Source organism: Rhinoderma darwinii, chromosome 3 (assembly GCF_050947455.1).
Source record: "Rhinoderma darwinii isolate aRhiDar2 chromosome 3, aRhiDar2.hap1, whole genome shotgun sequence".
NCBI lineage: Eukaryota > Metazoa > Chordata > Amphibia > Anura > Rhinodermatidae > Rhinoderma > Rhinoderma darwinii.
Genome location: NC_134689.1, coordinates 293451550 through 293464020, shown reverse-complemented (window position 1 = coordinate 293464020; position 12471 = coordinate 293451550). Strand labels below are relative to the sequence as shown.

The 12471-nt window shown below is 38.6% G+C and overlaps 1 protein-coding gene across 1 annotated transcript in view; it reads right to left on the bottom strand.

Annotated features, from left to right (window-relative positions):
* The window catches only part of ADAMTSL3 (ADAMTS like 3), a 465354-nt gene extending 453690 nt beyond the window's left edge, over positions 1 to 11664 (bottom strand). Inside the window, exons 1-2 of the mRNA XM_075858077.1 lie at positions 11417 to 11664; positions 845 to 939 (exon numbers count right to left, since the gene is read on the bottom strand). Coding sequence (XP_075714192.1) covers positions 845 to 934 — 90 coding nt within the window. The 5' untranslated portion in view covers positions 935 to 939; positions 11417 to 11664. The remainder of the gene's footprint in view (positions 1 to 844; positions 940 to 11416) is intronic.
* Between the last annotated feature and the right edge of the window lie 807 nt (positions 11665 to 12471).

The window sequence follows — 12471 nt, the reverse complement described above, 5'->3', positions numbered from 1 at the left end:
GCATTAAGATCTAACATGTTCAAGGACTGGCACTGTCGGAGTCCAGACAAAGCTAACCAAAGGATTTTATTGTGATAACAGTAACAGTCTCAGTAGTCTTGATATGAAACATTTTCTACTTAGAAAGTGAACAGATGCCAAACACAAAATTGGCCTGGTCTATAATTGCAGCTGCAGCGTCTTAATGTGGGCAGAGGAAGTTCTTTTTGGACGTTTCTCCAACCAAGGGGCAGCAATGAAATTGCCACACAAAAATATGGCACAGAACAGTGTCTACTGGTTTTTGGAACATGTATTTTATGGAAGATTTGTTGACAAGAACCTGGAGAATAAGGTTTGACCTGTCACCTAAGCACTAAACAGGCAGCTATCTAGTGGACTGAATTAAGTTTCTGTCTATTATTTACTACTGTGCTATGGGCAACAAGTCAACTCTAAAGTTAAAATTTATATTTATATTATTAGGGAATTCATTTCAACATTTTAAAATACAACCTTTTATATCTACAGTAGCACACCCATAGGGAGTGGTCAAATAGCAATGGCATCTGGGACGAAACCACCTTGGGGGCACATAGGCCCTTTGCCCCAGTTGTGCCATAAGTAGGAGGGACAGAGTGGTCATATGCAGCATCTTTAATGCTATAATCATGCTACATGGAATTATATCACACTGAAAATGAATACTTCATTTTCGCAGGGTGTACAAATCCCATTAAGTATGATGTACATTACATCCTCTCTATATCAGGTAAGTTATAGATGATCATGTGGAGGGCCCCAGGTAAACAATATACCAAACAACCTTAATCTGTTCACACCTGAAACAATGTGTTGCATTTACCTGATATCTTGAAGACTTCAATGACATCATTAACCACAATGCCATCAACCGAGAGGCCATCTTGCAAACGTTGTCCCACCTCAACCTCATGTAGACTTTAAAATAAAAGAGAAGTTTCAGTTACAAGTATTTATACACTACCGTTCAAAAGTTTAGGGTCACTTAGAAATTTCCTTATTTTTTAAAGAAAAGCACAGTTTTTTTCAATGAAGATAACATTAAATTAATCAGAAATACACTCTATACATTGTTAATGTGCTAAATGACTATTCTAGCTGCAAACTTCTGGTTTTTAATGCAATATCTATATAGGTGTATAGAGGCCCATTTCCAGCAACCATCACTCCAGTGTTCTAATGGTACATTGTGTTTGCTAACTGTGTTAGAAACCTAATGGATGATTAGAAAACACTTGAAAACCCTTGTGCAATTATGTTAGCACCGCTGTAAACAGTTTTGCTGTTTAGAGGAGCTATAAAACTGACCTTCCTTTGAGCTAGTTGAGAATCTGGAGCATTACATTTGTGGGTTCGATTAAACTCTCAAAATGGCTAGAAAAAGAGAGCTTTCATGTGAAACTCGACAGTCTATTCTTGTTCTTAGAAATGAAGGCTATTCCTTGCAAGAAATTGCCAAGAAACTGAAGATTTCCTACAACGGTGTGTACTACTCCCTTCAGAGGACAGCACACACAGGCTCTAACCAGAGTAGACAGAGAAGTGGGAGGCCCCGCTGCACAACTGAGCAACAAGACAAGTACATTAGAGTCTCTAGTTTGAGAAATAGACGCCTCACAGGTCCTCAACTGGCAGCTTCATTAAATAGTACCCGCAAAACGCCAGTGTCAACGTCTACAGTGAAGAGGCGACTCCGGGATGCTGGCCTTCAGAGCAGAGTGGCAAAGAAAAAGCCATATCTGAGACTGGCTAATAAAAGGAAAAGATTAATATGGGCAAAAGCACACAGACATTGGACAGAGGAAGATTGGAAAAAAGTGTTATGGACAGACGAATCGAAGTTTGAGGTGTTTGGATCACATAGAAGAACATTTGTGAGACGCAGAACAACTGAAAAGATGCTGGAAGAGTGCCTGACGCGATCTGTCAAGCATGGTGGAGGTAATGTGATGGTCTGGGGTTGCTTTGGTGCTGGTAAAGTGGGAGATTTGTACAAGGTAAAAGGGATTTTGAATAAGGAAGGCTATCACTCCATTTTGCAACGCCATGCCATGCCCTGTGGACAGCGCTTGATTGGAGCCAATTTCATCCTACAACAGGACAATGACCCAAAGCACCCCTCCAAATTATGCAAGAACTATTTAGGGAAGAAGCAGGCAGCTGGTATTCTATCTGTAATGGAGTGGCCAGGGCAGTCACCAGATCTCAACCCCATAGAGCTGTTGTGGGAGCAGCTTGACCGTATGGTACGCAAGAAGTGCCCATCAAGCCAATCCAACTTGTGGGAGGGGCTTCTGGAAGCATGGGGTGAAATTTCTCCCAATTACCTCAGCAAATTAACAGCTAGAATGCCAAAGGTCTGCAATGCTGTAATTGCTGCAAATGGAGAATTATTTGACGAAAGCAAAGTTTGAAGGAGAAAATTATTATTTCAAATAAAAATCATTATTTCTAACCTTGTCAATGTCTTGACTATATTTTCTAGTCATTTTGCAACTCATTTGATAAATATAAGTGTGAGTTTTCATGGAAAACACAAAATTGTATGGGTGACCCCAAACTTTTGAACGGTAGTGTACATGAAAACAGCTTTAACTTTTAATCATGCAAATTAACCTAAGAAGCACCCGCTGCAGAGCTTGATGGACATAGTAAAGTAAGACACTTCAGTTATTTGTGTTTATTGCAGAGCTTAGCACTATACAGCTGTTCACACATATTCAACAAAAATAGATTCATATATCGGCCCACTGTTGCTTTACTAAAAAATCATATAATCTAAAACTGCTTTAGTACTTTATTCCTGGACAGTTTCATTTTTTTTTGTTTTATATAAGGGGTAGTCGACTTAAAAAAAGAGTGGCCACAATATTTTTTAGAGATCCCTATTCCATCTGACAATACACAAGCCATTTCAGAAGTCCGTTAGAGGAGTTAAATACTTTAACCGTTTCCATTCTTGCAGCCAAAGTAAGCATCCTGGTCTTCTTTGCTTGATTTCTGCACTAAGAAGGTACAACCATACCTGTGCAGAACACAGCCACAGTTTAGACCAAACAATGTGCTGGGGTGCCTGTCCTTTTTATGTGAGGAAGAAAAGAGACAATAGCTTAGAAAAACTAAGTTACAGAAGAAAACTGCACAGCAATCATAACAATAGTATCATGTAATGTCCAAATCCTACAGCAGTCAATATCTACAGTATCACTAAAGTTTCCAAAAGACAGTGCTATACAGAGTGTAAATAATACCGACATAGTGTGCTCTTACAATACCACCATTCACTACCCAAATAACAGTATCATATGCTGCCCAAAGAATGCCACCATACAGTACTTAAATAATAGTGCTATACAGTGGCTAAACAATATCGCCATAGCGTGCTCCTACAATACCACCATACACTACCCAAATGACAATATCATATGGTGCTTCAAGAATATAACCATGCAGTACTTAAATAATAGTGCTATACAGTGCCTAAATAATATTGCCATAGCATGCTCTTACAATAACACCATACACTTCCCAAATGACTCTTATATGCCGCCCAAAGAATACTACCATACAGTACTTAAATAATAGTGCTATACAGTGCCTAAATAATACCACCATAGCATTCTCTAACAATACTACAATACACTACCCAAAGAACAATATCATATGCTGCCCAAAAAATCATATCATACAGTACTTAAATAATAGTACTATACAGTGCCTAAATAATACCGCCATGGCATGCTCTTACATTACCACCATACACTACCCAAATAACAGTATCGTATGCTGCCCGAAGAATACCACCATACAGTGCTTAAATAATAGTGCTATACAGTGTCTAAATAATATAGGCATAGCGTGCTCTTATAATACCACCATACACTACCCAATGAACAATATCATATGCTGCCCAAAGAATACTATCATACAGTACTTAAATAATAGTACTATGCAGTGCCTAAATAATACCGCCATGGCGTGCTCTTATAATACCACCATACACTACTCAAATAACAATATCTTATGCTGCCCGAAAAATACCACCATGCAGCACTTAAATAATGGTGCTGTACAGTGCCTAAATAATACTGCCATGGCGTGCTCTTACATTATCACCATACACTACTCAAAATAACAGTACCTTATGCTGCCTGAAAAATACCACCATACGGTACTTAAATAATCGTGCTGTACAGTGCCTAATACTACAATAGCATTCTCTAACAATATCACAATACACTACCCAAATAACAGTATCATATGCTCCCTAAAAAATACTACCATACAGCACTTAAATAATAGTGCTATACAGGGCCTAAATAATACCACCATATCATTCTCTAACAATACCACAATATACTACCCAAATAACAGTATCATATGCTCCCCAAAGAATACCACCATACAGTACTTAAATAATAGTCCTATACAGTGCCTAAATAATACCACCATAGCATTCTCTAACAATACCACAATATACTACCCAAAGAGCAGTATCATATGGTGCCCAAAGAATACCACCATAGAGTACCTAAATAATAGGGCTTTACAGTGTCTAAATAACACCACAGCGTGCCAAAACAATATCATTTTACACTGCTCAAATAACTGTGTCATACAATGTATATATAACCAGGTTCCCAAATCTGTTGCTGCTGATTCCGCAGGGACATGCAGTTGGCCCCTTCTATCATTCACCCTGTGGAGATGACAGAGATGGTGACCGTTCGGAGACATTTTACCCGTTATAAATCTACTATACACTAGCCCTAGTGGCATATTTGAGAACCATACCACTTTTACACAAAGAAAACGACAGCACAAAGCTCTACTGTTATTAGTAATGATGAGGATAGGAGTTGTCTGGGTTGGATAACCCATCTCAGACTGAGCATCCTTCCTCCATTAGCTCAATTAGCTAAATAAATAAATAAGGGATGATAATAAAGGGCCTATGAAGTCAAGAGAGAAAAATACTTCAATGTATTAGAAAGCTCACTCCTAAATATGACTGCTGAGACTAAGCGTCACTACGTTGATTCACATGTAAAGGAATTGTTCATGAATAGCAGGAAAATACAGACTGCTAGCAGAGAGCTGATTAATGTCGCACAGAGATCTCTGCTATTCCACCTTCTCAATAACATTCCACGAGTCTCAAAGCCTAGAATGCAGCCAGCCTTTTACGTGCACCCCAACTATTGTGGAAAATGGTCATCAAGTCTTGAAAAGTAGTATAGTCTACAGCTGAGAGGGGAGAAAAAAAGATAAGTGAGCCGTCTAGACAAATGAAATGAAAACATATGAGCTTAGCGGTCACTTTTCATTAAGTAAAACAACTTGTTAAATTGTTATCAAACGCTCCAATCGCTGCCCACAGGAGATCATCTTCAGGGACTGAAACGTAACGTGTTTGTTAAAAGGATCATATCAGTATGTGGATTAGTAGAATCAAAATAAATATACATGGAAAATAATGAAAGCTTATTCTTTCCAAGTGTGGCGGCAGAGACCTTTAATTTCCCTCTAGGTCTGAAAAACAGCTAAAAGTTCTCTTCACCTGTTCCTGCTCATAAGCATAACTCTGCAGGGTCAAGTCACACCGGGTATGACCACACCAATAACATTTTATTCAAAATCTTCTCTACACAATACTGTACTTGTGGCCCACCCCTCAAGATTATATCAATTACAATTAATTTTGTTTGCATTACTAATAAATGAAATATACAGTCCCAGTACAGAAAAGGATTTAAAGAGGTTTTTCCATCTGAGCAAAATCTAGCATATTCACAGGGTATGCCAGAAATACTTGATTGATGGGGTCCCAGAGTTGGGACCAACACCTATTGTGAAGACAAGGGTCCCCTAAAACGTGTTCTGCCAAGTGAGGCAGTCGCATTCCACCACCAGACTGCAGCTGCAGGTCCCCCTCTCCATCAGACATTTATGGCATATCTACGAATGTCTCAAATGGGAAAACGGCTGTTGTGAGACAGTGATGCTTCAAATAAGAGCATTTATGAGGTACCCCTGAAGAGTTAAAACAGCAGGGTGCTCAGTGTACAGCTGCCAAGCTAAAATGCAGGTACTGAACACATTTTCCACAGTCTTCCCAAAAAGGAATGTGCAAGCGCACTTAAGGATGAGATCCTTGTCACTCATCGACCCTCCTATCAGTACTGACAAATGCAATGGTAGCCACACTCATTGGAGGGTAGTCATTGAAGTGTCGCTCACATATTATTTTCAGGACTGTGAAAATGGCCTCTGTACCTCTGAACTCTGTTATTAAACCTTTATCGTCATCATATAGATAACAGTGACACTTTAGAGAGTGTCTCTGGCAGTGAAAATGATGTTACCATACTTTAGAAAGTAGTCCATAAAATATTTTTTAATCTATGAAAGGAGCAGTCCACAATATTGAAAAAGATAGGATCATACGGATGCCACCACCAAACAGAATTTGTGAGAGAGGGATCATTAAAATATTCATCAAATAAAATGTACAACGCGTTTCGAAGACGGTCTGACTTCTTCCTCAGGTACATACGAGTGTTAGGAGAGAAAAAATATTTGAACAATATTTATTGTCTCTTTCCTAAGACTTGTATGTACCTGAGGAAGAAGTCAGACCGACTTCGAAACGCGTTGTACGTTTTATGTAATAAATATTTTTAGGATCCTTGTGATCTCTCGCTCACTAATTCTATTCGGAGGTGGCGCCCGTATGATCTTGCCTTTTTCGATATTGTGGATTGGTTCTTGAAGGTTTTTTGCATGAGGTCTATAGGTGGAGCAGCATCCATGCTAACCAGAGGAAAAGTTTGGTTCCACAGGAGCATCTCAGAGTTGTGCCTGCTATTGCACCACTCGGTCCGATGAGTGCGGTTCTTCCCCTTATGGCCAGAGGATTATTATATTATCAATATATTACACTATGGAGTGCTTTCTGTATTGCTTATCTCTGAAAGGCGATCTCAGCTACAAAAAACCTCCTTTGTATACATAAACGAGGAATCCTTTTATAGGGTACAACACTATGTACACATTCCTTATCTGTGGATGTGTTCCATGTAAATAAAGATTTGCTCTCAGGGACTAAAAATTCTAAATTGAATACATTTCTAAAGTTTCAGCTTTCAATAGTTAACGGGGTATATAATTTCAGCCAGCTGCAGTTAAAAAAAAGGTCTACCTTACAAGTGTCCTGCACAGTAGACCGTGATAGAGACTATGGCACCAAAATATTTCCTATGAATATATGGATCAATCTGTGCAGGACTCATTTATGTGTTTATGGCAATGACCTCTGCCTAAATCAAATGACCTAAATCAAAATCACGATTAATTGAACATGTGACCTCGATTACGATTAATAAATAATTATTTAGGGCACACCCCTTTTTGCATGCCACGCCCCCAATTTGCATGCTACGCCATAGAATTAATATTTATTCCCTGAGCCTGCTGCATACTACTGTATATATTATACTGTCCCCACACAGTATATTGCCCCATAGAGCTCCCCACACCGTATAATGCCCCATAGCTGCCCAAACACATTATAAGGCCCCACAGTATAATGCCCTTATAGTGCCTCCCACACAGTATAATGCCCCATAGCTGCACCCACACATTATAATGTCCCTATAACTGCCTCTACACAGTATAATGCCCCTATAGTTGCCCTCCACACAGTATAATGCCCCCATAGCTCCCACCACACAGTATAATGCCCCCCATAACTGTCCTCCACACCGTATAATGCCTCCACAGTCCACACAGTATAATGCCCCCACACTGTATGCCTTCCATAACTGTCCTCCACACAGTATAATGCCCCATAACTGCCCGCCACAGTATAATGCCCCAATAGCTGCCTTTACATAGTATAATGCCCCTATAGATGCCCTCACACAGTATAATGCCCCCATAGATGCCACAATAGTGCCTGATAAAATAATATGCATACTCACCTAACCCCGTTCCAACGAAAAGTAGAGGAGATACCTCTGCTCCTCTGGTCTGTGAGGCACGGCACAGACCGGTGCGATAACGTCACTGCCTCGCATCTGGCGACACATAGGTCACCTGCTCTACCAATGGATTCAACTGTATCTGCATCCTGAAGATGCAGATACAGTTTAAATCAGGAAAAAATAATTGATAAAACCGAAATTTGGAAGATGACATCGATTAATTGCGCTGAATTTTGATTATTTGTCGATTAATTTAACAGCCCTACCACTGCCATTCTCTTTTCCCTCCACTAACAGAATACATGCGCCATAAACGTCACTTGTATTCTGCTGATGGCACTGGAAGTTACAATATTGCTACCTGGGGCTAAGGAAAAGTGGAAGAGTTACCAATAACAATTGGTCAGTTTGCTGACTTCCTTTTCCAAGCTGCCGAAGAACGACAGGTGATGTGAGTTTTGATGCGCAATTTCCTTTCAGATCCCACAGTCAGAGAAAATGTTGCACTACTATTGTTTGATACTTGCAATTCTAACTCACTTTTACGGTGTGCGGCGGAGACACAACAGTGTCGGATTACTTCTTCTCTGGATGGAGCCAGTGCAAATGCTTTAAGCACATATTTTGAGATTCAGTGCATTCCTAAAAGACTGGGTGCTACACAACAGAAGTAATCGCCTATCCCTAGCCTGAACCATTGATTTATGTTTTTTATGTTTTTGTTAGACAAGATTTGAAGATTAGTGAGGAGTGTATGAAACATTTTCGATTTGTTAAAATATTTGGATAATGCAATAATGTATTATGATGTATCTGTAGCAGAGAGCAAATGTTAGTGCAGTAGGGTCACTCTGAGGTTAGAAATAACTTTTAAAGTAAAAGATGGACTATTTAACATTGGTGTGCAGTGAGCCACTACGCCACCTAGTGGTAACCTTTTTAAAAACGGAGAAGTTCAGATATTCTAACACCTACCTGTCGATGATCTGTTGTCATGTCTTCAGGACAGATATTTTTAGTAGCTATCATCTGTTTAGGCATGAACTACTTTTATATGATGACATTTTGCATTTAGTTAAACCATTGTATGTTGTTTAATATGTATTTCTATTGATTTAATGTTTTTTGGCATGCTATTGGTGAGTATGAGGAAGCTGGGACTTCCATCAACACCCTGAACAATTGAATAGCTAAGCATCTTTGGCCTATGATTTGGGAATTTCCATAGCTCTGAATGGCCGAGCACAGAAACCCACAGATTTCTATGGAGATATAGCTGCTCATATATGGCCTTAAACCAATGTCAGTTACAGACACTTATGAAGATAGGAGTCAGGGAATAATCAGTCTGAAGAACCATTTACTAAATGACTGAGCCTCTGCCTTTAGGGCATTCCTAATTCTTTTAATTTACCAACGTAAATTTTCTCAGAAAAAAATACCGTACTTCTTTTGGAAGTGACCCATATACAAGTGTCCCAGCTAAAGTTTACAAAAGGATGTCTAGAATCCCATCCGTGCTGCTGTCCAATTATTTTTTAACTATATATGATCCTGTATCTGTTGGTGATGCATGTGCGAGCATGTCTTGGAATATTAACCCTTCCTTCTCATCCAATTAGACCCAACTTTTACTGCTATATCGTTTACAAAAAAAAAAAAAATTATTACCAGGGATTTCACTACAGAAAATGATCCCATTCCTGCTATCAGATCCACTTGCCACACAATTCATAGAACTCCTGTCTGTGTATATTTGACAATATCCATCAATATCATAGAAGTTCAATCATCGTGGTTTCATATTCCCCCTTTATTTCAGTATAGTCAGCATTTCATTTACATAGCAGTGGATTAGAAAATAACTAATACATGATAAAAATCATACATGAATGCATTGAATACAGTCACTCACATCATTTGTACATTTGGATATAATAAGGAAGGTTTCCATTTTTGGGATTATTATTTATCAGACATTTATCAAAAATAATTTTACATTTAAAGGGATTATTTAAGAATATAGCCATCTAGCTTCCGGATAAACCTTATAATAATCTCTCCAAGTCAATTTGGTCCATGAGCTAAGATCTTGGGACCTGGACTGTATGGACCTGTGTGTCACCAAGTCTAGACTGATATTCTGTATGAGCAGATAGTCTATGTACACGACTACATTCACAGGATCACTGGAAATAAATGCACCGGTCTATTACATTACAATCCCTGAGAAGTCATCTAGTTTCTATAATTGACATAGAGAATGCAATACAAAGCTTATGCACCCTCCATGCTAAAGTTAAATAGTCATATTGAAATAACCCCTTTTTTAAGTTTGTTACCTTCCAGTCCTTGTTAACCCTTAACAGGCATTGCAAGTGTCATTGATGAGGACTATGCGCCATTTTTCTGGTTTTGCATGTATATTTTATGTAGCAGGTGATGTGATGGGATATGACAAACATAGTATAAAAATGTGTATCTGAAAATGATAGCTGTCATTGTGCTTAGTTTGTGCCATGCTGACATTAATTACCATAAATGTGCTACGAATCTTAACAGCGCCATTTCTACAAACAGCAAATGCACCTATGTTGATATATGTCCAATGTGTTCACTTTGTCTTATGTCTAGGTAAAAATAGCATTACAGTTTAGGATCTACAAAGAGACTTTAGTTCTGGCACTGGCTAGAACATTTTTTTTATACATTGCAATGACCTCAATATCTAAAGAATGCAATTGAGAATGCATAGGTCATTACTATATGTCACTCATGACAACCGATGACATACACCACAAAGTTATGGCCTATACCCTAGTCCTTAAAGTGTTAAACTCTATGAAGGCAGAGCAGCTCAAACTCAAGGGCACACTTCTAAACTTTACTTCTTTGGTAACCCTTTCCTTTCCATAAATAATTAATGGGTTCATCATTTTTCACTTGCAACTCAGTATGAACTCAGCACATAGGGCACAGATACTCATGCCATACTTACATAATCAATAAATGCAAGATAAAAATATTCTTTCTATCTATCTATCTATCTAATCTATCTATCTATCTATCTATCTATCTATCTATCTATCTATCTATCTATCTATCTATCTATCTCTCCATCTAATCTCTCATATCTATCTATCTATCTATCTATCTATCTATCTATCTATCTATCTATCTATCTATCTATCTATCTATCTATCTATCATCTATCTATCTATCTATCTATCTATCTATCTATCTATCTATCTATCTATCTATCTATCTATCTATCTATCTATCTATCTATCTATCTATCATCTATCTATCATGTTATTAATAGTTATCAAATTGTTCAGCTATAAAAGCCTGTATATTAGGCAGCCAAATAAATGCATAAGTATAAAAATGACATCTCTATGACAGCTCACCTTCCTTAGGGCTGGCTCCCAAGTCTACTTCACATATATCTTCTATACACTATATGCCTGTGCCGTATGGGGAATAAGTCCAGACAGTGACAACTGCAAAATCCTCTTCAAATCTTCATGATCTTCTGTGATCTGTGTGGGCCTGGCTGGGAGCAGAGGGCACCATTGTGATCAGTGGGTATGTGGTTCAGCCGTAGACCGCAGCGGGTGACTTGCACAGCTTCTGGGTACAGCTGGAATCTGCTTCTCTGCTGCACCAGTCAAGCGGCTCAATACAAATGCAACAGGTCTGCTGGTGACAGCCGGAGAAGCCGGCAAACGCCCGTCAGCGCCACCTACTGGATGTCCGGGGAAATGCAGTGAGGCTCTGCTTTAAGGGTTCCCTATGGAAAAGCAGCTGTGAGCAGACAGACATGCTCCTGTAATACAGTAGCTGAAGCCAAAATAAAAAGGCAGGGTTCCTGGTAGCTCTTAGACTTTAAGAGGCCCAGGGGCAACCTGATCTGAAGGATTTCCATCTCAGCTTCTTTACATTTTTTCCATTTTAAACTCTAGCTGACAGGATGGACAGCAAAATGAATCAGATTTAATACACCATATATACAGTTTTCTGATCATATACACTCTAATGAATATGTCACTTTAGTACAAAGTACTGTAAATGGAACTAATGTTCACAATTTATCTCACCTAATACATATTTACTTTAAAAGCCTTTATTATTTTAACTTTGCTATTAATAATATGTAGTATGTTTTAGCAGACTGGGTGCCACAACCTTTCAGAACTTGTAGAACTATTCATTTGCAGTTGTCCTTAGAAATAGTAAAATGGCAACGACATATGTGGGAAAAAAAAGAGTACTCTGAAGAAACTGAAGAAATTCCAAAGGTTCACAACTTTGGGATTGAGCTGTCCCAGACATTAACCTTCAAAAGTCATCGCCGCGGTCCACAATCATAATAAGAACCTTTTTTTATGTAGCGCAAACATATTCTGTGGCTTTTTACAACCAGGAGGGGGACAATATATACATACAAAATGACAAATATTAA